Consider the following 27,621-nt stretch of genomic DNA (forward strand, 5'->3'; position numbering starts at 1 on the left):
TCCGTAGGCCCTTCCTGAATTCGACTTCTCTGCGCACAAGTACTTCCCGGTCGTCAAAATCATCTGACAACGAGTCTGTGTCTCAATCGCCAGCTCATCTGCGGTCACATGACCGGTTTGTTCGTCTGCAGTTAACGTCGAGTTGCTTCGTCGCCTAATCCGGACATCACAGCGTGACTAAAGACTGTAAAGTCCACGTGGTGAACGAATTTCTCCTCCTCATTTCGAGAGAAGTGTTCCACAGACCAAGGTTCTTGTAACTCGAAGTCCAGATCTCATTGTGTGTGTGTGTGTGTGGACATTTCCATCAAATTGTGCATGTGTAAAAATCTGTCTTGGTTTGTTACTTTTGAATTAAAATGACACGCCAAACGTTTTCCTTCAAAACCCCCCGTTTTTGTTAAAAGAAAAAGAAAAACTCTCAAGTCAGCTTTTTGGTATTAGATTTAATTGAAATCATTAATCAGAACATAAAATCTTATTCATCCACCCCACCTCCTTTTTTCTGCCAATACAAAGTCTGAATCTACAGTCTAGCTTTTTTTTTTTCTCCCCCTAACCCCTACAAAATTCCTAACAAGCACACGAAGTGACAGATTTCAGCAGAGTGGGAAAAAGTTAAAGGCCATCCTTGGATCAATTGTCATACATTCAGATTAGCAGGATTTCTAGAAAGAGCTGCGCTCAGCTTGTGGGAGTTTCAACAATCAAACCTTTTTCAGAGTTTCAAAAAGCAGCTTGTTGTGGATAAAGTGGGAAGTAAAGTAATGTAAAACCATTTTAAAATCTATACAAAAAAAACCCGAATATGATCAAGAGCATATTTACAGTTTTAGATGATAAACTTTTATGGAAGGAGTCTCCAGTGTCGGCTGCCTTATTCACTTCAAGAGGGAGAAAAGGTTGAGTGCTGTATAGCTGTTATATCATTAATGTCGTTTTAATGGACTGAAAATATATAAATTTCTGGTTTAAATTAAACCTAAAAAATTTCTTTTGGGGTATACGGTTACGGAAAAATAGTTTAGCATGTCCAGGTTTAGCAATGCAGAAAGCTCTGGGGCTGGATCTTAAACCACACACAATGCACAGGATTTTTGATTACATTATACACGCTGTACTCCAAAGATCTCCAAGACCTACATTTTCCACATTCCAGCGCTACTTTGCCTCTTCCAGCATTTAAAGCAGGGTGCAGGTGCAAAAGGTTTCCTTGGACATCGGGAGCAGTTTGAGACACAGAGATTTGAGTGAAACTTCCACAAGTTTGCTTTCAGTGTAAGGAATAGAACATCAACACACACAAAAAAAAAAGATTTTAGCTTTATAAACATGGTTCAGTGCTGGATTGTACCGGTTGATATGTCGAAAAAAATGTTCATCACGTGTAACGTGTAAGAGACCCGGCGTACGTGAGTAGAAACGCCAGCGAAACTGGACAGTAACTTAAATTCGGTGCCTCCTTGCTGTTAAACCGGATTCGTTTGGCCGGTCCGGGGTTACAATGGTTGAGCCCAGCAGGAGCTGAATGGAGGGTAAATTCCTTTCCCCAGGCACAAGTGTGGGTGTGTGTTCGCAGATGCGCTAGACCTCTGCGAGCTCCGCTTGTTTGTCCGCTTCAAACTCGGGTTCATTCTCGTCGTCGCCGTTGTAGTCGGCCAGCTCGTCCTCGAACTCCTGCGCGGCTCCTTTATCATCTGCAAACAGCAGCCGATCGCATGGACATGATCAAGATAAAATACTACCATAAGCATGCAAAAAAAAAAAAGACAAAAAAAATTTATCTTCATTGCAGGACTGAAAATCCAAAGCATGGATTTGGACCTGATGTAGCTCCGCTTCCTGATCTAGCTGGGCGGAGTCAAGCAAAATCCATGGTGGTGGAGACAACTCAGTGTGCTGACTGAAGGGTGTACAGGATTGTATAGGGTTATAGGAAGAGGGGGAGGGGTTTTGGGAAGAGGAGTTAGGTGTTATTGGGTTATCAGAGGGGGCGGAGTTATAGGAGGAGATAGGATTATAGTAGGTGGAGGAGGAGTAATAGTGTTATATGAGGAGAAGTTATGGGTTGTAGGAGAAGGGGGTTACAAGGGGAAGGAGTTATAAAGGGGGAGGGGTTATTTGGTTACAGAAGGAGGAGTCATATGGTTATAGGAGGAGGAGTTATATGGTTATAGGAGGAGTTATAGTGTTATAGTTAGAAGTTATGGGTTGTTGGAGGAGGGGTTACAAGGGGGAGGAGTTATGGTTATAAGAGGAACACCATCTGCCCTTCCTAGGCCTTATATAACTATTTAATCTTATCTCTGACAAAACTGGCACAGCCAGGAGTTTCTTTTCTCTGATAAGAATTACACAGTATTTATTTATTTATTTATTTATTTTTAAGAGAGCCACATCTGTGTGCGATTATGTGAAAGGAATAATCAGTGGTCTGTTCACATCAACAGGGGTACTGCAGAAATACATGTTGCCCAGAGCTTTTTCCTGCCACGCCCACTGCAGGAGTAAAGCTTTAGTATCACATTACTGGTTTCCATTCCACTGATTCCATTCAACGCATATGAACGGTGGAGAGCGAAAATGCAAGATCACGCTCATGAAGATCAAGTGTGGTGAAGTCTGACCTGCACCAGTGCCTTGAAAAAATATATAAAAATCAACAATTCCTAAAAAGCTGCCTGGTTTGTGGAGTCGCTGCGTACACAATCAGACTGGTACATCAGGCTGCCTGCACATGACGGCAAAGAAATTCCGCATGCTATAAGTGTGGCGTAAACGCAGCCTAAGACGACCAGAAGAACTTCAAGCTTGAATGTCTACTTGCTTTGTGGTTTCAGTCCGGCTCTCTTATATCAAGTGCATGTTTGTTCCTTGGATTCACCCAAAGTGGCATTTGCCACACCTTAGCCTGGCATCTGTTGTTTGCTTTTGCCTGCATTTAAATTTTTTTTTTTTTTTTTTTTTTTTTTTTTAAATAGCTGTGCAAACAACTACACCCAGCCCTTAATTCTTCCACTTACTTCCTGCTATTTCAGCCCTGAAACTCAGTCAGGAACACGGAATCAAGTTCAATTAACCTGTAGCAGCTAATAATACATATTTCTTTGCCATTGTTGTATCTATGACATTTAAAAAAATATCAGGAACGTGTAAAATAAAACGACGGAAATTTGAACCTTTTAGTTTCGACAGTCGTTTCTCAATCTCGCCTTCGTTGTCGTATTCTATGGCGTCTTCCTCCTTCACTTTAGTGACTGCTGCCACGTCAAAAAGAGTGTCTACACACAAAAATAAATACAAAAGCATGAGTGTCTGAGCTGAAACAATAAAGGAAAACCCAAGTATGTTGTTCCTACCTGCATCCTTCAGGTCTCCTCCTTTAATGTCCATCACTCCTTCCAGGGCATTGTTCATAGTGCTGTTCTGGAACAGCTGTGGGGAAGGCGGCATATCGGGCAGCTTCTCTGAATCACTCGGGTTGAAAATGACTTAAGGGGGACAGAAAGGGAGACGTTACAGCATATATACTTATACTCAGTGGTGGACAGTAAAGTAGCTTTTTCACGTATTCGTACTTTACCAAAGTATTTCTGTTTAGGGAGACTTTAACTTCACTACATTTCAACGTCAAATATCTTACTTTTTTTCTCAACTACATTTTGTGAAATTGCTCAGTTTTAAACGGTTTTAAATGCCGCTTAATGGTTTCTACTCATCACCAACATACAATTCAGCATCAGTTCAACAGCAAGCAGAACATTGTGAGAGAAATAAATAACTCCTGACTCGGACTTGCCGCAACACCCGTGGCCTCATTTGCGTGATTTTATTATTGTTTTTTTATTTTTATTTTTTTATAGTTAAAAAGAAGGTTTTGGGTTCATGATAATTTCAATAGATATCAGTGTTCGACTCATTAATATCATTCTATTAATAGATTGTCGTGCTAAGAGTCTTTTCACATAAACTGAGTTGATAAAGCAAGTGTCTTGTGACAAAAATTATAATGGGAACTACTACTACTACTTTGGGTACTTAAGTACACCTGAAAGGCAAATATTTGACATTTAAATGAAGCACTTTTATTGGAATTAAATATTCTACTTTCACTGAAGTACATTGTGTGTGTACTTTGTCCACAACTGCTTATACCTGAACTCAAAATATTGCCCATTTTATGTAATAATATAAAATATGACCACGAAGTATGACGGAACAATGTATGCCATGAAATTGAGATTGTTAAAAAGATTATTTCAAGAATATTAAGAATATGATCATTTGAATAACAGATAAAGCATGAAAAACGCAAAGACTTGATAGTATTTGTCCAGTACTTGTGCTGAATTGTGAACTGCACACCTTTTTTATCTTCTGGGATCTCATTGGTTTCAAGTTGCTCTTTGGTTTTGTTCTTGTTTCCTGGGGCTGGGTCGATCTTCAGAGGTCCCCTGGGACTTTTCACCAAGTCGTTCCCGATGAGCATTTTCGCCTCGGGTTTAGAGAGGACCGATTTCTGAGTGTGATCTGCAACAGGCTTGAGACGAGACACGCAGCAGAGAGTCAACAGATTTTTGTGTGTGTGTGTGTGTGTGTGTGTGTGTGTGTGTGTGTGTGTGTGTGTGTGTGCGGCTATGCTGCTTCTGCTTACAAGAGAAAGTGTGGAACATTGGATAGTTCAAGCAGTGGGGGTCATAAGGCGCAGCCAGGGAGACGTCTGAATTTTTATTTGGAGTTTTTATTATAGGCACTCAAGGCAAGGAAGCCTGACTATAATATCTTCTTAGACATACTGTATATAGAGCTTTTCAGATCCAATTCTTTCGGCTTCTCCCATTAGCGGAACATACGCATGTATAAATAGGTAAAATACTGTATTATCGCATACACATTTCAATAATTATTGTATAGTTTGAATATGTTTAAAGGGGGTCAGTGAAATGTATTATTTTTTAATTTTTTTTATTTTATTAAACGTGAGACATTTTCCAAAAAACAACAAAAGCCATCTTACAGCCTGCAGTAGCTCGGATGGAAATGTGAAAAACATATATTTGATAAAGAAATTCACCTAGAAGGAAGAGATTAAAGTAACAAAATGTCTGCTATCCACAGATAATAAAAAAAAAAGGGGGGGGGGATGGGGGGAGGGGGGATGGTTTACCTGAACAACACCGGCGGCTAAACTTCTCTTCTCGTACTTCTTCTGCACCTCCAGTTTGGCTGCCGCAACCTTTTCGTCGCACTCTTCCTTCTGGGCTAATATCTGCGTGTTACACTGAGTCCTGCACATACCCACACACGTGCACACCCACAGCGGTGATGATTATGATACGCATTAAGAGGATACATTCGAAACTACTGGGCACCGAGGCGCACTTACATGTCATAGGTGAGTTTCTTATTCAGCGTGTTCATGTTGTTCTGGCACGACTGCAGCTCCTTCTGCACCTTGCTGACGTCCTCACGCAAACTCATCATCTGGTCTATAGAGGGACAGGAGTGCAACAGTTGTTTATCAAGGCGAAAGGGAAATTCGTGATGTAGGACTGGGAGAAGGGAAAGGCACAGAGAGGACGGCTCACACTTACTTTTCATATCCTGAACCGTTTTAGCAGTGGAAGAGATGTTGAGGAGTAGACTCTCCTGCAACGAGGCAAAAAAAAAAAAAAAGAAAGAAAGGATGAAGCATCTGTGAAAACGGAATGAAATAAAGGACAGGCTGTACTTCTATAGGATTATGTGGCAACGACACAACGAGGGTGGTGTGATGTAGATCGTTTTAATTGTTTTGCCAATTCATTGGTGCCCATAATTGATTGCTGGAACTATTGGCAAAAATCCATACCGATAGTTTTTCCGGCATCTGGTCGGCCATCATTACAAGAGCGGCATCTAGAGGCGAATCACTGATGCCACGTGCTGTTAATTTTTACGCTCGAGGCTGCACGGAGAGCGCTATATTTTATTTATTATTTACTATTAGACATAAAGTGTTACGTTTGTTTTTTATCGGTTGATTAATTGGTTATCGGAAAGTACAATCCAACCTAGCTATGGTTATTGGTAAAATCCACCATCGGTCGGCCTCTAGTGTGGTGCAACCTGTTAGCACTCTGGAGTGGATTATTTCCCTATAAAAACACCATCGTAAATCAGGGACTACCTGTATTATAATTCCTATTACTCTTAAACTACTATAACAGCTGTAGACATTCATTACCATCACTAACTTTTTTTTTTAATTAAATGGCATGTTTCTGATTATGTCATTAAACATGGTGGAATTACACTGGATGTAAACAAATAGGAACGTGCCATCTATTATACCTGAATCTACTTGATACAGTTTATTCTTAGACCTGTAGTGGCAAATAGAATAGAGGACATATGAATAGGCTAAGCATGTTATGCATAGTAATATAATTTAATGGTCAAAATGATTGAATGGAGTCCAATGTCCTTGTTCGTTGTGTTAATTCGTTTTTTTTTTCCACACAATCGAGAAAGAAAATGTGAATTACAATCCCTTCAACCCTTTTACGATTTCATATTGAAGGTTCAAAAAAGGAGAAAAGAGCTTTGTATTGTTTCTGAGCACATAACCAAGAAATTGACTGTTTTTATTTTGTCTACTTGTTAATTCAAATATATTAATACCAAATATGATCAATGCTCTAACTGCATGCGCAATCTTACATCCAATCTAAGATTCTAAGCTGGAAGTAAAACTGAATTTCATTGGCAGTCTTTTCTTGGAGTTATTTTTACACTGATGATAAATAATATGATCAAACTAGAGATCAGAGATAAACCATCTAGTAGGATATGATGCAAGGGGCGCGGTATGGGCGTGGCATGGGCGGGGCAGGCACGGGGCTGCTCCGCAAAAAGAACCCGGAGATTTTGTGTACAGCATAACACTGTAAGAAGAGATCATGTGTCAAACTCCTATTTACTGCCAGTCTTTTGTTGCTTCTAAAAAAAAAAAAAAAAAAAGATCCATATAAACTTCTCTGAGCGAAGCCAAAATGTTGGATGAAGCCACGGATTATGTGCCGTTGGTCAATCGGTTATTTTACATCCGGGTTCTTCATGGGAACCACAAACCCAAAAAGTACAAAAGTGTCAAAAGTACAAAAAAAATGTCAAAGACTATAACATTTTTATTTGAATATTAAATATCACATGAATATAAAAAAATAAAAAAAAAAGATTTCAAACAGTTTTCCATTTTCAAAACAAACTACTGAATGCATACACCGTACACAGACCACAAACTATTTTATTTTATGTGTTACCAAGACTCTGGAAAGTGCAAAACTGTTTGTCCAGTGTCACAAAACTCAAGCCCATTATATCATGCAAATGAATGTGCAACTACAGAAACAAGAACCTGATGTACCTTTTCTTGCTTACACAAGCTTTGTGCACTGTGCTCCCGTCTCTGGTGAGCTGCTTCCATGAGAGCCAGCTGTTCCCTTTGTCTGCGTAATTGTTCCTCCACTTCGCTCCGGCCCACCTGCTCATCTGCCTTCTCGGCCGATGTTCGTCTCAAAGCTTCCTCCAGCTCCAGCAACTTAGTCTAAACACACACGCGCGCACACACACACACACACACACACACACACACACACACACACACACACACACACACACACACACACACACACACACACACACACACACACACACACAGCTGATTAGAAATTAGAACTTGCTTCCTAGTTAGAGCGAAAAAAACTAACCCAAAAACTTAAACTAAAAAGAAATTACGATTCAATCACTGAAAGGCAGATGATCGCTACGGCATTCTCGTAATCTCTGGTGCTCATAAACAGCAAGTGCATAAATTCTTGTCGTTTTATTTGTGTAAAGTTTTTAAGGTTGTGTAACCCTGAATTTAAGGCTATACATCCTCCAGATAAACTGTCATCAAAACCAATATACAGTCTTTTCTACAACATCCCCTGTCAAATTTCATTACCAATTGCTACCATTCGACCAGTTCTCCTGTCGCATGCATCAGTCGCTTGTTCCGAGACGCATGACGGCATTTTAATGCTATTTTTTAAACTGCTTCATGGTCTCACAGATTCCTGTGCACGGATCGTGTCACAGTGATTGAAAGGGGAGAGTCAGCACTTGCAAATACGCTCTCTAGTTCAGGCCACGGGTGGAAATTCAAATTCGCCAAATCACATGATGGCGCTTTTCTGCTCAGGAAATCTGTAAGAGTGGAGGTCTGAGAGCCAAAGGGTAGTCAGAACAGGCTATTCTTATTCCATAAATCCACAAATTAATAAATAAATAATTTTCCATTTGTTACGGATCAAATTCATTTAGTCTTTATTTTTCCAAATACCTGATCCATCATTTTTTTTGCCGGTGTCCTTCAATCAATTCTATTGTCCCTCCCGTATTGAAACAGTGCCAAATATGGTCCTATTTATTGTCGTTGCTTTCCAAAAAAGTTCAAGAAGCACAAAGACCAAAAAGTAATGTAATTGCAACCAGAAAAATGATCACCCAGACATGAAAATCACTGGTTATTAACTGGTTATCACTGGCAATGTCCCGTATTTATATATATATATATATATATATATAGATATAGATATAGATATAGATATAGATATAGATAGAGAGAGAGAGAGAGAGAGAGAGAGAGAGAGAGAGAAGGTGTCCTCAATATATACAATCTCATTACGTCAAAAGGTTTGCACGTTTACAGTTAACAAAAGCTGTTTGCTTTGTGAGAACGAAAGGGAAACAATGAAATTAGACAAATTTACAGTCAGCTTGCATGTGGAAGGACTTTTAACTCTATAGACAACCGGTAAAATGACATGAATGAACTTATTAATGTATTAATGTATATTAATGCAGGTAATTTATAATGCACTAATTCTTAGCTAGATCTTGTGGCAGACAGTTCAATTACACAGCCTGTGTATGTGTATAGAAATGTCTCTATCAATGCATACAATCAATGCTTTATCAATGCATACACACCTGCCAGGTTTCTAACCCGAATAGCTTATTACATTACACCCGCACACATACTAAGTAAAGAAAATAAATGTTTATAATAAAAAAAAAAGGAATATATGCTCAAAGCAAACTAAAGCTGTGTATTTCTTGCTTATAGTTCCAATATACTAATAATGGAAAGAATGTGCGGATTCTCAGCTAGAAACTTTGACCTTCCAACATCAGATCTAAGACAAGACGAACCTGCAGCTCCACATTTTTCGAACTGGATACCCAGTAGTTGAAACCCAACAGGAGGATGCAGGCGACGAGGGCCACCAGGAACAAAGGTGGAGCGCGACCCCCTCTCCGGACGTTCACAAGCGATCCCATCATCCCTCTGGTCCCCGAACAGTCCAGCGGTTAGCGCGCCACTGCAAGCAGACACGAGATGCAGACCAAGAAAAACCATGTTACATGTGCCACAGCTGTTAAGAAATTTCTACACTGTTGTCACAAGCCTTCGCGTGTCTGTCAGCAGGGTGGAGCTTCAATCATTTGCAATCATATATTTTTGTGTGTGTGTGTGTGTGTGTGTGTGTGTGTGTGTATGTATATATATATTTTTTTTTTTAACCTGGTCAGAGCTGTTTGGCTTGTTTTTGTTGTTCTCTACTGATCTCTCTTAAAATCAAGATGTAAATCTGGATCTCAATTCTTCAAGCCAAGGCGAAAAAGTCGGTTATTTTTGTATGGGGGGGGGGGGAAACCCAATCCTTTAGACCTTAAGCTTTTGAGTGAAAATACACATTTTCATTATGTACTTCAATTTCATCACGTACCCTGAAAGCGTTTCCTTTCTAGACTATTAATCTGTACAGACTGACTGTACACCCAAAATAAATGAATAAAAACAAATTGCCTCGAGTCGCAGTCAAGCAGCGCAGTCATTAACCCGTCATCATCATCATCAGTGTAGTGTCCGAATGAGGTCTGCTTTGTTTTGAGCCGAAAATCAACGGTGCTGCTTCTTTATCGCCCACTTTTTACAAGACTGGGCAGTTGGGAACCGAGCAAAAGGAAAGAAAGACACCTTTGCTCGTCACTCTTTCATTTTTTTATTTGCATAAAGTTAAACATTGTTCAATGTCTTCACGCCTTCTCGCCAACGGTCACCTGCTTGACATGGGACAATATTTCTACTTGAGAGGGCAGGAAAAGAACAATTGAATGACTGACTTTTGTCTCAGGGCAGAATGAATAGAGACAATGGAAAGGCATCTATTTGAAGAACGCGTCTAAAATGCCAGGTTCTAAATCAGTCCCGTGGTTCACTATATGGAGAACATTTTGGGATTTTGCTCTTAACAATTAACGGTTTAAACAGAAATATTAAATAGATTATATATTAAATATATATATTAAACAAATATTCTATATTTAAGAGAAATTCATCTAGCACTCCTCGACTGGTCCCACCCTCTCTCAGGGTAAGAGGTAGGTATACATCAAAGCTCTTTACTGTTCTGGCATTGAGGTGGTAAAATGAACTTACCCCAGATGTCTGAATGTGTCTATGGCTTATAAAGAGGACAAACTAATGCCCTTCCTCTTAAACTCAGTCATATCATTTTACATAAACAAAGCATAGTTAAATATAGTTTTTGCAACAGCAGAACACACACACACTCTGTTACCCTGCGGCACATTCAGAACATTTCCGGAAGCTTTTTGCTGATTACACACAATGTTATTTGTGACTATAGTCCGTATTACCCCCTGATATTATTTAAACAACATGTCCATGTACCCAACACAAACATACCTCACTGTCTTAATCAGTTTCCACCTGAAGGTTGGTTCATAAACCACACTATTTCTACGCTTTACCTAAAGAACTGCAAGCCTTTCTTAAATGTAATTGTGTATGAATGCACCAGGTGAAGCAACACATCAATGCTGAAATAAAAAACAGTCCAAAAAACAGACACTTGAAGTCAGAGAATGGATTATTGACGCACGTTATGATTGTTTTTTTATTTGTACACTTTTCGGGCCACGAGCTTCAGAATCCCCGCCAGATTTGAAAAATCCGACTGGTTCCCTGTACAGCCGATGTGAATAAACTTCTGGTGTCCAGCTTTCTCCAGGAATACAAATATTAAAAACATCCTGACATGCAAAATAGTAAAAAATAGTCACTGGATTAGGGATCAAAAGTTTAAAATCAAGGCTGTTATGATTGTATTTTATTATAAAGCAGGTAGGCTGTGAGTTAAGGGATAAGGATAAGATTCATAACTCGCTTTCACTGTGCAAACTGTGCAGCCAAACATGCTGGTGAGCAAACTGTTTGACAGAACAGACTGGGGGGAAAAAAAAACTTTTTTGTTTTGTTTGGAAGTGCTTTTGTTTCCTCGTCCGATTTATTGACTGAAACTTTCGGATTGAATACTTGCCAAATCAAGTGGCTTTTATTGTCATTTCAACCAAACAGCCGGTACAGTACAGGGTAAAACTAAACAATATTTCTTTAAGACAACAACGCTACATCAAATAACCTAAATTTGCTAAAATGTGGGCAGACAATATGTATACAAACAATACAACAAGAGACAACGAGAACAACAGTATAGTGATGGTGCAGCGCCAAATTGTTCTGACCAATACACATTTAATGTAGATACGGCATTTAAGTGAAACGGCATTCGCCCGTGTTTTAATAAATACTGTATATGTAAATATTTAGTCATTTTACAACAGTTTTTAGTGCAAAGTCTTAAAAAAGGTGTTGGGAGGTAAGTGCATGGACAGTCCAGTTTCTTCAATGTGATGGATCATGATTCACCCAGATTGCAAAAAAAACAAAAAAAAAAACAAGGAATACTCTCAATGTCCTCATTAGAGCTGCGCAAACTAGGGTCCCATGCCCTTACCTTTAATTTGGTTCAACATGCCATATACAAGAAGTAAGAAAAATTTGAAAAAACTTTTTGGGGAAAAATAAGGAATGTCTCTCATTAGAGGAAATCTATTAGACAATAAATTGGATCGTTTCTTATTGCATATACACATTTGACCAAACTAGAACATTCAAAATCAAAAACGCATTTGGTTACGCAGAAATCAGAGCCCTTTTTTCTATTTATTTACACATATTATGAACTCATACATAAGAGGAACTATGCCAACTTTGACTTTCATATAACGTTTAGCATAATGCAACATTCGTTTGGCAAAACAGCCTTCAATTCAACCCTTTATAGAAAAAAAAGGTTTGTGCACCTCTGATCTACATGGATAAGTGTATTCAATAAACTCAAGAAAAATTATTATAAATTTTTTTTTATTAGAGTTTTTCAATAAATTCAATTGCTTTAAGTATTTTTCCTTGTTGCCTTATGTAAGTGTAATTGTTTTTTGATAAATGTATTATTTAGCACTTTGGTACATTTTGTGGTGTTTTGAATGTGTTTAGAGTTAAAAGGTGACTTTTTAGAGACATTATTTTTTTACTTCATGGATATGGATATAGATAGATCAGTCAATTTCTCAGCCAGATCTCTTTCAAAGAGATTTATGGAGCCAAATAAATCTTACTACATACACAGCAGGTAATGTTGAAAAGATTGTTGACTAGCGACTACAAGCCACACGTCCACAAACCAACCTTATGCCCCGCCCCTGTGCTTTAATTTGCTGCAGAAACGCAAGGCGCCAATTAAAATCCTCTATCCGCAGGCGAGATTGAAATTCTAGCCAATCCTAAGAAGCGATGGGCGGGACTTAACTAAAATACGGAAAACGGGGGAAAAAAAGAATTTTAATGGACAAACACTAATCAAAGTAATGTGTGTGAGCAAATAATAACGTATAATATGCAGTTACAAATCAAACTGGTGGTAATTAAGCAAGTAAAACGGCTAATAACGAAGCAATAAAGTGCATAAGGGCAAACAAGCTAAGTTAGCTCGCTAAACACACAGCCCCGTTCGCGCGCCGTCTTATCTTTATTTATTTATTTACAGACAAAACCAGAACTAATATACTCTTATTCTTACCTATTTACCGATGTAAACAGATCAGCTATCTCCGATCACGCAGAACAAAAAGCTTTACATCCGTCACCAAACCCCGTCTTATTCAATCTCGCAGCAATGATGTGTCGACTCTTTGAGTCGGATCTTTCAGTCGAGAGCCGACACTTATGTGTGCGGTTTTGTTTTAAGTTTGTCTTTTTTGGTGATGGGCTGAGACTCATAATTGTATCCTAATTCAGTCACTCGGTGTGGTGTTTGGTAACGAAGGGCTACTTTGCATCAGCAATACTGACTCAATGACAAGCAAAAGTCATTCATAAGAAGACAACTGATGCCAAAATAATATGTGTCTTTCAGTCATTCATGAAATGGTATGCAAAATCATGATCCTATTGAACAGCTACTTCAAATAGGGTACAATATTCAGCAATCAAATATTTATTTATCCATTATTGGACACCTATTTGGAAGCTGGCAGTCTCCACTGTTCCAACCTTGACCACCTTTTTCCATATGGATCAGTTTTCTGTTCTAATCTCAACAAGTCTGGGAAAACTACTGAGTAGGCACCAATCAGAGGCAGCATTTTTATGATGTCATCATGTAGACTTCTTACAAAGTATTTTACAGTGATTTAAAACTTCAAAAATACAATACACTAAAGTATTTTGATTTAAAAATATGAAGCCATTTTTCTCAACCCTATTTAAAACAAATGACAAAATCCAATTTTATATTTGAAATACATGTATCATAAATACTACCCATCCCTGACGCAGCCACAGCTGCACTTCCCGCATACATCTCTAGCAAAAGCATCAATATTAACCTGGGTTTTCGGTGTATTTTAAATACATTTTGAGTTTCTCAGACCACGGTTTACAGTTTCCTTGGAGATTTAAAATGATGGCAAACTGTGCGTTTTTTTTAAGCAAATTCCACAGGAAGGAAAATGCAAAAGTAAAAACAGGTAATAAAAAAAGCTTAATAACTCTTTAAAATTGTTTCTCACAATGTTCAGCTTTTCTTAAAAATTTGGTTTGCAAATAAGTACATCTGCAAACAAATCAATTTCTTCTCTGCCAGCCATCGTGGAAGGAGAAAACAGTTAAAGGTATATATTTGAGTTTGCACAGTTTAATACAGATGCAGTTTAAGAGCTCTGACTCTTGTGCTATCTGATCATCCAAAGGACATGAAAATGGTGACATTACTGTACGCCTACTAGATGGCCCTGGTGTCTCCAACTTGAATCTGATTGGTTAATTAAAGCAACAGTTTCATTGTCATGTATTTGTCTTGTCCACGCTGTTGATTCTGAAGGCCTCAAGGCAGTTTCTTTGACCCTGGCAACAAGTAATAGCTGAAATAAGATTAAATAGAAAGCATACAATACATAAAGCAGCACAACCGAGAAAAAAGAGAAAGCTATGAAATTTAGTTTAGGCCAGCAGAGAAGGCCTTGCTGGCCCTGAGGACTGTGTTTTATTATATTATTTCATGTTTATGTAGCCAAGTGAATAAAAATAAATGAAAATGTATTTTCTCATTAAAACACAATCACTTTAATGTGTAATATGTAAAATGTCATGTGCAGTTTGCTTACTACTTTGTATAATTATTTATCTATTAAATGTTAAGTTTGGTACAGTTTATTACACCTTTTTTAAAAAGATTTTATTAAATAATTTCAAACAGAGTTTGGCAATCACTAATCAAAATCTCGCCAACGTATGGAGGGTGTAAGAGCCACAAGAGTCGACTCTTTTTAACGAGCTGAATCAAATGATCACCGATTCACCGGAAAACACCGGAATAAGCATCAGTTAGAAGCGTCGAAGAAGCGCGCATGCGCAGCAAGACATGGTCTCGGTTCAGCTCAACTTGACTCTTAATGCTCACAAAATCAGGCTTTGTGCATTATGCAATATATTTTCTTTATAAATCTCAGAATAAAAGTCTAGGGTTAGAAAAATGTATAGAATACTGTCTTATAAAATGTTGTTTTATATAGTGTGTGTGTATGTGTGTATATATATATATATATATATATATATATATATATATATATATATATATATATATATATATATATATATATATATATATTGTTTTATATAGTGTGTGTGTATGTGTGTATATATATATATAATATTTTATTATTGTAAAAATGTGAACAGTGTGAAAATAATGACACGTAATCAACATTATCAAAAATGAAACTCTGTACAGGAACAAAGGGCACAAAGAGAGAGATAAATATTTACTCTTGCAACCGTCTCATTATAAATGCTTCTCTACATTTTCCTCCTTGAAGTAAAAAAAGAAATGCAAATAGAGAAGTAATAAGTAAATAATCTGTTAATAAGTTTTATAAGATACAATGCCATAACAATATTTCCAAGTTTGTATCTGGCATAATATCATAACATCAGTAATATTTCTTTTTTACCTTGATAACTCAGGCCACCAAAAATGTCACCTTAAATCTGAATAAACTTGCTTTGACTTTCTTCATAAATCTCAGGATATAATTTAAATAATTGAAAGAATGTTGTATTTATTTTATCTGAAATAAAATTATAGAGTAAGACACAAATTTGAACAGAGTGAAAATAATGACACAATACACATAATAAAGAAATCAACACAATTTTGTATTGAAAAAGTCAAACACAGCAGGAACAAGGACATCACAAGAGAGACAAATATTTACTCTTGCATCCGTCTACTCAGAAACGCTTCTTGGCATTTTCCTCCTTTAAGAAAGAAAAAAAAGAATTGATAATAAGTAATTAATCAATTATTGATTATTAAATTAACGAAAGAAAAAAAAAAAACATTTACCTTTATAACTCTGCCCAGCTCGTTTAAAACGTCTTCGTAGCGGCTCTCCATGCCTCTGAGACTTTCCGGTTTAATGGTCTGCTTCTGTAGACTTGGACTGCCGGAGTCCTGGACCATCTTTACAAATTTATCCTCCTACACACACACATGCACACACAAAGGCCTTTTGTAATTACTTTCTTACCTTTTATAACAAAAAAGAAACCAACAAACCGAATATATAGTATAATTAACACCTGAACTCCAAGGACAAAAGTGAAAGCCACACCAGCTTTCCCAGCTCTCGCTGTTCTTCCCACCCTGAAACACAGCCACATCAATTAAACACAATCAAAAGACTTCTGCTCTGCTTGTTGCCAGTTGAAACGGATTTAAAGCGAATATCTGAGATGACGAGGCAATAGGCGAACCTGTGGATGTACGTCCTGGTGTACTGAGGAGCATCGTAATTAATGACGCATTTAACTCCATTAATGTCGATTCCTCTGGCTGCGGCGTCGGTGCTGATCAACCTGCGGAAGAGACGATGCTGATGAGTTGCTTCGCACGTGCCAATAAGCTGGAGGATTTCTTATTGGATGGAAAACATACAGCTGAATTTTCCCTTGTTCAAAATTCTTGAGGGTCTTCTGTCTCTCGCTGGGACTCAGTCGGGAGGAGAATTCTGCCACTTCCACACCACCGTACAGCTTCACCAGTAAGAATAGCCTGCGTGAAAGAGAGATAGAAAACATAGATACAAAGAAGGACAAAAAAAGAGGGGGAGAATAGCAGATAGAGGGGCAGGGAGAGGGAGAAAGGCAAAACAAGAGAGGCATCGTGAGAAAGGTGAACAGATATAGAAAGAGAAAGATAGACAGGGAGATGTGGAAAGAAGGAGACAGAAGGACAGACAAAGAAGAAAACAAAACAAAAAGAGGCAGATAGATGGAAAGGAAGACAGAAGGGGAAACAGGGAGGTGCAGAAAGATGGAGACAAAAGGAGACAGATTGACAAAATAAAAAAAGAGAGATTTCTCCTTTGTTATAGTTCCACTTTAAGCATGAATGAATAAATCCCTGCATCAGTTTGACAAAATAATTAATAAAAAGCTCAAAGCTAATTGATGAAGATTTTTAGGTGACGTTTTCTTCCTTTTTTTGTATCTCGAGGGACAAAATTCTATTAACTAGACAAGTGAGCATCACTTTCGCTACCTGTGTGCTGCTTCTCTCGAGTTTGTGAAGCACAGAACAGGACTGAACTTCAGGCGCAGCAGGAAGTGCAGAATGAGAAGCGGCTTCTTGCTCAACGTGCAGCAGACGTAGTACTCCTGCAGAAAACAGAGCAGAAGGTGAGCATCAGAGTGTTGATGTGTTTGTGAAGCGCAGATGTTTATCTGATGCTCACAGTCAGGCCCTGAGGAAAGTTGAATTTCTCTTCGCTCGCAGAACCGTGTGTGGAGCTGAAGAGACGAGGCTGGTGGAGGCCCAGCTGCTGCAGTTTCTCAGGGTTTTGCGTCAGAGTGGCCGAGAAGAGCAGCTTCTGCAGCGGCATCTGCGGTGTAGACAGACTGAGACGCACAAATGCAGATGACTGTAAAACTAATATCCCATGGTATAACCCTATCGCTGAAAACTGAATATATGAATCCATACCTCGCCACTGTAATCGGCCCAGGCTGCACCCTGCTGAAGAGCGACACCCCCGAGCCACGCCCATTTTTATAGACTGCCTTGGTCACCTGATTGAGCCACGCTTGCTGCATGCTGTCAATCATTCGGTCTGCCTCGTCTATGATCTAAGAAAAAAAAACACTCATGAGATGAAACTAAATATCTAAATAGCATCCTTGAGAAGATGCTCACCAGAAAACGAAGATGCTGCAGGCCAAAGCCTTCATTTTTGTTGATGTGATCCACCAGACGACCTGGCGTTGCCACGACGATGTCAGCCAAACTCCGAGAGACACCTCCCCTGGATAAACAGACAACATTGTTCCATTGTAATACACAAGCCTGCTATAAGCGTTAAAATGTGGCTGTAGCTTAAACTTGCGTACAGTATGTCTATGTCTTTTGCTTTACCAGTGAAGTTTGAAAGAATTTGAAAAAGGAAAAAGCACCATTATTTTCCCCTTTTCTTTGTGGATGCATGGAAATAAAAAATCAAAAGAAAACTAAAACAGAAAAAGGCTTGATTTTTTTTCCCCACTAATGACATACAGGATCAATAGGTCAAAGCAGTTTCAGATCAGAATTAGATGGACCTTATACAGTCTATAGAAGTTGTTGTGCTCCCTAATATGCACCTAATTTATTTTTTTTATTATTAGGTATGAGCTATTTTACATGGATTTATATTTATCTACAATATTTAATGAAAATATATTTTTTTTTAACAAAGTCACATCTGTTCATTCACGAAGAAACGGGAAAACGGCAAAAACTTGTTTTTTTGTTGCTTAGTTCTGGAGTATAAGAAGAATATAAAAATAATGGTCCTTTTTTTATTGAATGACCAAAAGGGACACAGACCATTTAGATATACAACTCTAAATATAATGAGTTGAAAAATCAGTGAATGAATAAAATGGAATTTTTCTGTCTCTAAAATATCAGATCTTCATTCCAGAATTTTTTTTCCCCCCAGCCCTGGAATAAGCTCCGCCCCCAGCTAAAGCAGTGATGATCAGCCATGCCCATTGTATGATACATCAACTCATATAAACATGGAAATAAAACTTTCTTTCGGCTTCTCCCATTAGGGGTCGCCACAGTGGACCATCCGTATTCATGATCCGGATGTTCTATTTGGCACGTTTTTACGCTGGATGCTCTTCCTAACGCAACCCTCCCCATTTATCCGGGCTTGGGACCGGCACTAAGAGTACACTGGCTTGTGCAACCCTAATGGCCGGGGTTGGTTCCCTGAACGAGGATCAAACCCGGGCCGCATGAGAGCGCTGCATCCTAACCACTAGACCACCAGGGAACCACTCATATAAACATGGAAATATTTTTAATAATGAAAATACATTTTTCAAAAGCTTTTGCAAAATGCTTTAAAAAAATTATTTCAAAAATTTTTTTACATATTAAAATTCACAAAGAAAGATAAACACTTGGTTTCTGGATTTACCTGGTTTCTACAAGTGTTGCCTGCTCTACGGCAAAAGGTTTCTTCCCGGCAGCAATTATGACTTTCAGCCCTGTTCCTTCAGCGTAAGTGCAGAAAACTTTATACACCTGCCGAGGAAAACCATAATCATAACGGAGAAGATGGAGCACAATGAGTAAGAGAGGGGTCGTGAAAAAAAACATGTAGTGAAGTAATAAATTGAACCTGCTGTGCAAGCTCTTTGGTGGGCAACACAACCAGGGCACGGACTTCACACACCACTCGCGTCATCAGTGCCTGTAACAGAGAAATGAACGAGGTGGCATGTTAACATGGTCCAGCCTGCACAGTGCTAACTGACCCCTGCTTCATGCTAAACAAAGGAAAAACCAACAAAATAATATGAAAATCCTAATGATTTGTTACAAAGAGTATAAACACAGAGCTTTTTAGACCGGTAGTTTGTAATCCAGAGCCACCTACTGACTGAGAAATGAATTGCGATTGCACTAAAATCCCCATCAAAGCCTTCTGCTTGTTCCAGGACAACACCAGCACCTCTGCTGAAATAATCTATCCCTTGCATGACACTATTTATGGGGGGAAAAAAACAGTGCTGGGCAGTTCTGTTTTGCTAATTCTGAACCAGAAAAATACAAATAAAGCTCTGAAAAAGGATAGCTAGGGCGATTAGATGACAATACTGCACATGATCCTTTTGCCCAAACAATTTTTGAGTTTAATTGTTTAATTCAGCTCCAGGAAAGACACTTTAAAATATTACAAACCGCCCCTTTAATACCTTTATGTTATTTGATGGGAAAATCTGATATACACTGTACAGCCAAAAGTTTGTATACACCTGATAAGATTCATAAGTACTTTTATAAACATTCTATTCCACATTTAGTGCCCATTCGCTGTAATAATTCCCTCCACTCTTCTGAGAAGATGTTCAACAGGTTTTGGAGTGTGCTTGTGGAGATTTAAACACAAGAGTGTTAGTAAAGACAGGTACTGATGTAGGTGAGGTGATGAGGCCTAGTCTTTCAATTCATCCTAAAGGTGTTCAATAGCGTTTAGATTTTCCCTCCCAACTCATGTAAAGCAGATCTTAAGGAAGCTGGCTTTGTGCACAGGGGCTTTGTCATGCTGGAACAGGTTTTGGTTCTAACGAAGAAGAAATTAAAATCTACAACATCCAAGACGTCCCATACAAGTGTGTGCGAAAGTGTCCAAATAGTTCTGTCCATGTAGTATAGATAATTTTTCCTACTGTTCCATAATAAACACGAATTGAACACCATTTTTTTTAATGTTAAACTTTTAATGTTTAGCAAACAGCAGTGAGGAGATATAACTAGCTTTATTTATTTCATAATTTTATGAGGTGACATAATAAAACCCCTAAAAAATAGCTGTTAACAACTAACCAATTATGTAAGAAAGGATTCCTATTTAGTTGTATTTCCATGCTTCACCACTAGAGGCAGATATATAGTTTACCAAGCAATGACAAACTACCCGTGACATCATAGTACACCGTCCTCCACCAAAAGTATAAAAGGCCAGAACACGGAGCCGCGGCATGCATTCTGCATCACGCAACCCACCGAACAGCAGCTAGCACAAGACAGCAAAAAGCAACTCATATACAATCAATTCTATACCCAGTAAAGTAGAGTGTTCTGAATACTGTATCGTGTTTTTACTGACGCGCTGGGGCGAGTACAATCCCCTGATCGGCGCATACCAGATAGTGAGAATCCTTATATGGTCCTTCGAGCTAGATAGGAAAAACGACCTAACATTTGGTCCTTCGAGCCTGATAAGTGTGTTTACCACAGAAGTAGGATGTCAGAGCAACAGTGCGAGTGCGAGTGTCAGCGCCTACGACGCAGAACTCAGCCACCATCCCACGTTAAAGACTATGAGGTGAAATACTATGCACAGCGTTCTCGTAAACAAGAAGAGGAAACACAGCCAAGCACGATGAGAGATGAATCTAGTGTGCTACCCCCCGATTATAGTGATTCCCTTCCTTTAAGTTCCTATGCTGAAGACATTGATGCTATTACGGGAGCTACTAGCGCTCCGCATTCAGATATTAACATACAACCACATAGACCATGGCTCACCACACTGCCTTTCGGAAGTGATGGAGAGGAGGAGCCTTCATTACAAGAGGACGAGGCTGCCCTCACACGTGTTAGGCATAAGTCAGAGATTCATTACATGGAGAAAAAGATTAGGCAACTCCGTCAAGATATGGCGGGCATTTTGGAGGAACTCCGACAATTTAAGCTCCTTTATAAGGATATGCAGAATTTAACAGTAAATCAGCAGACAGCTCTGCTAGTTTCCCAACCACATCGGGTCATAGAGACTCCATTCCCATTGCCCAGAACTATCTATACACCACTTGAGGCAGTGGAGCCAGAGCCTTATACTCCACAACCTAGCCCCCGCAGATCCCAAGTGCCACGTAGTAAGAGTCCTTTAAAGTCAGAAGTAGATACAAATGCCTACCTACCTAATCTACAATATCCTCCTCCGATGGGGCGGCTTCAGAGTGCCGCATCTCCGGACATGTTTTATAGGGGCCCGCATCCAACAATTCCAGATTTCACCAGTCCAGACCCTAGAGAGTTCACTCATCTAAAGTTTGCCCTCGACAACATCCTCCCTCCCGATGCAACTGAACTTTTCAAGTATCAGATTCTCCTTGGACACCTCAAGTTTACAGAGGCTTGCCTAATAGCAGACTCATTCCTGAATTCCTCTCAGCCATACACAGACACTATGAATATGCTTAACGATACATATGGACTACCCTTTCAGTTAGCCCTTACTAAGATAGCAGAAGTCATGGAGGCTCCTAATGTAGAGCCTGGAGATATAGCCAGTTTTAATCTGTTCGCCCTCCGGATTCAAGCTCTTGTGGGTCTCCTAAACTCATTAGGCTCAGAGGGAGATGGCGAGCTACGGTGTGCCTTACATGTAGCACGCTTATTTACCAAGTTACCTCCGGATTTGCGTGCTTCATTCAAACGTCACCTGCCTCATCAGAAAACTTACACTCTACCAGATCTGGCAGAGTGGCTCAAGCTTGAATCCCGGTGGCAATACTCTGAGAACTCAAATCAGAGAAAAGATCAGAGAAGTAAGATGGTGCGGCCCAAACCAGGCCCCGGGGCGAAGCATAAACTCGCTTCTGGCCTGCATGGAGCTGACCGACCCCCAGAAACAGTTACTCGAGTGCCGACAACCTCGCATCAGTCAGAGCCAGGACAAGGATCTGAACATAGCAGACCTCTGTGCCCATACTGCCAAAGTACCGAACATTATTTAAGCCAGTGTACCACTTTCCAGGCGTTCAGTACAGAGCAGATGATCAAATGGATCAAAGACAACAAGCGTTGTTGGAAATGTGGACGATTACACCTAGCCAAAGACTGTACCCTAAAGAAGCCCTGTCATCTGTGCAGTGGGAAACACCTTCGAATCCTTCATGAGGTTAATAGCCAAACTCAAAGGGAGAGTACCTGTTAAGTGAGTTCCACGAACAAAACCCTGTATCTAGACAAGCCAGATGGTTCTAAGCATGTCCTGCTGAAAGTGATTCCCGTTGTATTACAACACAACAATCGAGCCCTGAACACTTATGCAGTACTCGATGACAAATCCGAAAGGACTATGTTACTCCCGGCTGCAGTTAAGAAACTAGGGTTACAAGGACAGAAGGAAGATTTAACATTAAGAACTATTCGACAAGATATCGAGAAACTCAATGGGGCGGCAGTTTCCTTTAGAGTACGTTCTATATCGCAGCCCCAACAGAGTTACTGGATCCAGAATGCCTTTACCTCTGAGCACTCAGGTTTAGCTGAACACTCTTATCCCATTGCAACACTCCAGCAGAGATACCAACACCTAAAGGACATTCCTTTACAGCCCATAGATAAAGTACAACCCCTCCTTTTGATAGGAGCAGACTATCCTCACCTTATAACACCCGTTGAGCCTGTACGCCTAGGGCCACCTGGAGGTCCAGCAGCTATTAGAACTAGATTAGGCTGGACCCTACAAGGTCCAACACGCTTTCAGCAGCAACAGATACAGCATCAACAATGTTTACATATCTCTATCACTACCCAAATGGAAGAACTATCCCGAAACGTAGAGAGACTCTGGCAAAGTGATACTATTCCACACAGAAATGAGAAATAAGTCACGCGATCAAAGCAGGATCAAGTGGCAATAGTTCTGTTGCAAACCAGAACAACTAGAGTAATGGTAGATGGAGTGAATCGTTATGCAACCCCCCTTTTAAGGCAAGCTAACATGCCGCAACTCTGTACCACTAAGGACTCCGTTATGTCCAACTTAAGAAGCATAGAGCGGCGGTTGGCAAAGGATCCTGAAAGGGCAGTTGCATATAATGAAGAGATTGAGAGACTAGAGCTTGTTACACCTAACAGGTGGAGTCAAGGTCCACCCTTTTTACTTCAAGCTGAATCAGAGTGGCCAATCCTGCCATCCCTTAAAACCCCTGAAGATAAAGTGTAAAGAAGAGCCAGTATATTCTGCGGTGTCACACAAACATCAAAGCCCTTAGATCCCAGTGAGTACAATTCTTGGAAAGACCTTGTTGAAGCCACAGTTCAACACCGTCAAAGTGATTTGGATCAACCTAGTATACCTACAGCTAAGGACTATGTGACAGCAGAGCATCTCCTTTTTCGTAACATTCAACAAGATTTTTTCAGAGGCAACTAAACTCTGGTAAGTCCGTATACCCTACAAGTAGATTACTCACTTTAGCCCCAGAATTCGACAAAGCCAGTCAGCTTATACGGGTAGGAGGACGCCTACGTTGTGCTGAAGGCTTAGAACTCCAAACAGTTCACCCTATTGTCCTAGACCCTTATCATCGAGCCACAAAATTACTCATTCACCCCTAATTAGGTGCTAAATACTGTATATTTTGTATCTTTGAAATAAAATGCTTATTAAATATTTATAAATGAATTCAAACTGAGAATCGAGAAAACATCCTTCAATAAACAAGATGACCAAATGTTTTGTTATTGAATACAGATCGTCGCACCTGTACGACAGGTATAACAAACGCCAACGTCTTTCCACTTCCTGTAGGTGCTGACACACAGATGTCTCTGGGCCTGTAACCTCCTTGACCAATCAGAAGACCTGATTTCACACTCTCCAGGATGGCAGGGATCACCTCAGCTTGTACTGTATAGGACGAAAGTGAAACCTGATATATAAAAAAAACCATGGAAATACAAAAACATTAACACATGAATAACTCTGTGTCAAACCTGGGAAAAAGTTCTGGATCCCGTTAGCCTGCAGTTTTTTGGAGAGCAAGGGACAAATTCCTGGCACGTCACTAAGAGGAATCAAATGGCTCGTAATGTCTCTTTCGATCATGTCCGGCTCAGCCAGCCACTTAGGCAGCACCCTCTGGACCTAGAGGGCATAAAAAGTCAACGGATTTTATTCAATAGACCGCACGGGAAAAAGGGATTGAAATTTTTTTGTGTTATAATAATGTTTGCATAGACACCTTTTGAGCTGCTTTACTCTTAAATCCACCCAGAACTTGAAAGCTAGAGCTTGCGTTTGGTGGCTCGGGCTGAGTGTCTGCAGCTTTTTGGTTTTCTGGCTCGTCTATTGCTTTAAAAAGAACAATAAAAATACATGTTTCTAGGAATTAATTCATATTCCTAAACGATTTATGCGTGCACACGCACAGCTACCTGTTTGTTGCTTCTCCTCTTGAGTTCCGCTTCCCTTTTTGTCCTTTTTCTTCTTTTTCTTTTTTGTGCTCAAATCTGTGTCTTCCGCAGGGGTATCATTAACATCGTCCCGCTCTATAATGCTTTCCTCCTCCTTCTTCTTCTTTTTCTTCGGTTTCTCTTCTTCTTGCTGCTCAACTTTTCTTTTAGTCTTTCCCACAACAACACCTCTCTGTTCGCTTGCCTGTGTATCCTGGACATCGGACGCCTTCTTAGATGCAAGACTCTGCAGTTCTCTGGCCTTGGCACGTTCCTGGAGCTTGTTTAACAAAGCTTTGGACCTCAACTCGCCGTTGGATTGTCCATCCTCCTCCTCTCCTAGATAGCTGAAAAATGACAAAAGAGCAGGTGGAGCTTCTCAATAGTATTTATAAATGGCTCACACTTTTGTACATTTTCTGACTCATTTTGTTACATTACAAAATGTTTATTATAGAGAAAGGAAGAGAGACAGAATGATATAGGAGTGTTAGAGAGGACATTTGAAAGGATTTGAAAGCACATTGTACAACAAATCCCATCAATTAAACCTTCAATAAAACCTTTACACCGACACAATTTTAGCTTCCATCTCTATCAAAACTCAAAAAGAAACAACTAAACATCCTCATTGTGCTAATATGGTGGGTAATAAACAATAAGGAAACATGTTATTTAGTAACTGAAAATTAGAATGAGAATAAGTCCCCTAGAATGTGACTTTCTAAGTGTTTCAGTACTTATTTATTAGATTTAACTTTATTGACATTGTAATTGTCAAAGTACAATAAAATCCGGTCAACATCTAAGCAGAACTGCAAATAGCTATATAATATATAGGCAGTTAGTACTAGAGGTCAACCGAGTCACTCCATTTTTGCTGAATAATCGGCACAGATAATTAATTGCGGCTATATGCAAAAATCCACGCCGATAGTTTTTCCGGGTTGTGTTATACAGTACGAGAGCGGCTTCTAGAGGCGAATCACTGACCGCATGTGCTGTTTATTTGATGTATTTTAATTTGATTTTCCTCAATATTGATTACTATAATTATTATATTCATATTTATTTATTTTATCACATTATCATGACTCAGTAGTGGTTCAGTACTATTTTACATGCAGTGTTATGTTGTTTTTATCCAGTATCAGTTGATTGATAGGTTACAATCCATCCTAGCTATCTGTAAAATCCACTATCGGTTGCCCTCTAGTAAGTGGAGACCAGCTCAGTGCAAATGAACTGTTAATCAGCCATTTGACAAAAGCGATGATCAGTGTGTCAAGAGACAATGACTTGCATTAGGACACTTTATATCTAGTATACAATATAAAAGATTTATATGTTTTCAGTGTAGGGTGTTCATGACAAGGTAAGAGTGTGAGCTTTGGTACTAATTGGATGGTGTTACATTGAGCATTTTATATCTTTGTGTCTGCCACACGAGCTGTTGATGCAGTTCTATACTGCAGTCATTGAATCTGTCCTGTGCTCATCAATCACCATCTGGTTTGGAGCAGCAACAAAACAGGAGAGAAACAGGCTGCAGAAAACCGTTAAAACTGCAGAAAAAATCATTGGTGCCCCCCTGCCCACTCTCCAGGACTTGTACCATACAAGAACCAGAAACCGGGCAGAAAAAAATCATTAATGACACTTCACACCCTGGACACAACATCTTTCAGCTCCTTCCTTCTGGCAGGCGCTACAGAACTTTGTTCACAAAAACTGCCAGACACAGAAACAGTTTCTTTCCCCAAGCACCCTCACTAACAACTGACCATAATTATATTCCCTGCTCATATCTATAAGTACTGCACAGAACTGTCAGTCATCACATTATCTGTATATGTTGCACACACTATTGCTGCTATATACTGTACAAAGTTTTATAGTAAACTCTCTAATCATACCTGACACACAATACTGTCATTTGCACTACCATGCACTCCCACACTTTATGTACATTACTGGTCTGTATCCCTATTTGTTACCCACACTGTCTATACTGTCTCACATTGTCTGTATTGTCTTGTATAGTCTGTTTTTGTCTTGTCTTGTCTGTTTTGTCATGTATAGGTTTTTATTTATGTCTGTACTTTTGAGAGTAACAAACAGCTGGAACCAAATTCCTTGTGTGTGTCAACACATTTGGCCAATAAACCTGATCCTGATTTACTCAGAATTAGCCTGCTGTATGCACATAATGTTGAAGCAATAGAAACTATGCTGGTTATATCCAAAATGCAATCTGAAATAAATATAAACTGCGATATGATCTGCAGAATCTACAGGGTGGATGAAAAGTAACTAGGCATTTAAAAATTTACCATAAAGTCCACATTTCTAATATATATAAAACAAACATGAACTTTATTACATAGGAAAATTAAAGCAAATCACGTGGAATCACCCACTCTGTTTTATACTCATGAGGTGTCAGAATACCTCACAGTAACCCTGTCCACAGCTGATCATTCTGTCAGATTCCTACCATGGAAAACGACCCAATATTAATCATGCCATACCGGTTAATCATGAAGAGAGCCATTTCACACAGTCAGCTCCTTCAACACATCCAGAGGTTTACAGATGTTGTTCCGTAATCAATAGAAGACGTAAAGACAGCACAGGAAACCGCACGAGAGCACTGGGTGGAAAACGAGTGTGCACGACTACATATCTATAATTTAGTCATTTAAAGTACATGTAAACAAAATAAATAAAAATAGTAATCATAGTGTAAACACAAGTGAGCCGTGGGACCACGTGAGTGCGCCAGCAGTCGCGTGATGATGACGGATGGACGAGGTCCGATGACGTTGCTCTGACGCGTCGCTGTGAATCAATAAGA

At 39.3% G+C, this 27,621-nt stretch overlaps 4 protein-coding genes across 10 annotated transcripts in view; 2 read left to right on the forward strand and 2 right to left on the reverse strand.

The window, feature by feature from the left end:
• The window catches only part of naa35 (N-alpha-acetyltransferase 35, NatC auxiliary subunit), a 162,691-nt gene extending 162,319 nt beyond the window's left edge, over nucleotides 1-372 (forward strand). For all 5 annotated transcript variants that reach the window (XM_083553965.1, XM_083553962.1, XM_083553966.1 and 2 more), the window contains exon 23: nucleotides 8-372. In XM_083553965.1, coding sequence (XP_083410091.1) covers nucleotides 8-67 — 60 coding nt within the window. In that variant the 3' untranslated portion in view covers nucleotides 68-372. The remainder of the gene's footprint in view (nucleotides 1-7) is intronic.
• A 59-nt stretch (nucleotides 373-431) lies between these two features.
• golm1 (golgi membrane protein 1) lies at nucleotides 432-13,179 on the reverse strand. 2 transcript variants are annotated; one of them, XM_083553987.1, is made up of 11 exons: nucleotides 13,038-13,144; nucleotides 12,647-12,766; nucleotides 9,241-9,410; nucleotides 7,409-7,588; nucleotides 5,595-5,649; nucleotides 5,387-5,489; nucleotides 5,168-5,288; nucleotides 4,366-4,540; nucleotides 3,360-3,491; nucleotides 3,180-3,281; nucleotides 432-1,697 (listed from the first exon to the last, which is right to left on the reverse strand). In XM_083553987.1, the coding sequence occupies exons 3-11, from the start codon at nucleotides 9,370-9,372 to the stop codon at nucleotides 1,585-1,587; spliced, it is 1,113 nt and encodes a 370-aa protein (XP_083410113.1). In that variant the 5' UTR covers nucleotides 9,373-9,410; nucleotides 12,647-12,766; nucleotides 13,038-13,144; the 3' UTR covers nucleotides 432-1,584. The 2 variants fall into 2 exon arrangements, with proteins under 2 accessions (XP_083410113.1, XP_083410114.1); XM_083553988.1 differs by lacking the exon at nucleotides 12,647-12,766 and having other exon boundaries at nucleotides 13,038-13,179.
• A 2,473-nt stretch (nucleotides 13,180-15,652) lies between these two features.
• Nucleotides 15,653-27,580, reverse strand: ddx51 (DEAD (Asp-Glu-Ala-Asp) box polypeptide 51). 2 transcript variants are annotated; one of them, XM_083555271.1, is made up of 16 exons: nucleotides 27,296-27,580; nucleotides 24,747-25,111; nucleotides 24,554-24,663; nucleotides 24,306-24,456; nucleotides 24,074-24,219; nucleotides 19,189-19,260; nucleotides 18,985-19,091; nucleotides 17,712-17,820; nucleotides 17,502-17,644; nucleotides 17,254-17,416; nucleotides 17,061-17,176; nucleotides 16,455-16,571; nucleotides 16,274-16,375; nucleotides 16,100-16,163; nucleotides 15,864-15,998; nucleotides 15,653-15,775 (listed from the first exon to the last, which is right to left on the reverse strand). In XM_083555271.1, exons 1-16 carry the CDS (start codon nucleotides 27,316-27,318, stop codon nucleotides 15,749-15,751), a joined length of 1,950 nt encoding a protein of 649 aa, XP_083411397.1. In that variant the 5' UTR covers nucleotides 27,319-27,580; the 3' UTR covers nucleotides 15,653-15,748. The 2 variants fall into 2 exon arrangements, with proteins under 2 accessions (XP_083411397.1, XP_083411398.1); XM_083555272.1 differs by having other exon boundaries at nucleotides 24,554-24,657; nucleotides 27,296-27,575.
• LOC310732951 (uncharacterized protein) lies at nucleotides 20,665-23,729 on the forward strand. The gene is made up of 2 exons (XM_083553730.1): nucleotides 20,665-23,142; nucleotides 23,677-23,729. Exon 1 carries the CDS (start codon nucleotides 20,818-20,820, stop codon nucleotides 22,513-22,515), a length of 1,698 nt encoding a protein of 565 aa, XP_083409856.1. The 5' UTR covers nucleotides 20,665-20,817; the 3' UTR covers nucleotides 22,516-23,142; nucleotides 23,677-23,729.
• Nucleotides 27,581-27,621: the final 41 nt, after the last annotated feature.

Source organism: Silurus aristotelis (assembly GCF_946808225.1).
Source record: "Silurus aristotelis genome assembly, chromosome: 11".
Lineage (NCBI taxonomy): Eukaryota > Metazoa > Chordata > Actinopteri > Siluriformes > Siluridae > Silurus > Silurus aristotelis.

Bases quoted from the DNA above. Each gene is read 5' to 3' on its own strand.
- golm1 (XM_083553988.1), bottom strand. From the start codon at position 9,372: ATGATGGGATCGCTTGTGAACGTCCGGAGAGGGGGTCGCGCTCCACCT. The intron at 5,650-7,408 runs GTACATCAGGTT...GCCTCGTTGCAG, and splicing joins GCTTGTGTAAGCAAGAAAAG to GAGAGTCTACTCCTCAACAT. The intron at 1,698-3,179 runs GTTCAAATTTCC...TGCTGTTTGCAG, and splicing joins ACGACTGTCGAAACTAAAAG to ATGATAAAGGAGCCGCGCAG.
- LOC310732951 (XM_083553730.1), top strand. From the start codon at position 20,818: ATGTCAGAGCAACAGTGCGAGTGCGAGTGTCAGCGCCTACGACGCAGA.
- ddx51 (XM_083555271.1), bottom strand. From the start codon at position 27,318: ATGGCTCTCTTCATGATTAACCG. The intron at 25,112-27,295 runs GTATGGCATGAT...GTCATTTTTCAG, and splicing joins GCTCTCTTCATGATTAACCG to CTATCTAGGAGAGGAGGAGG. The intron at 19,092-19,188 runs GTTCAATTTATT...TTTCCTCGGCAG, and splicing joins CCAAAGAGCTTGCACAGCAG to GTGTATAAAGTTTTCTGCAC.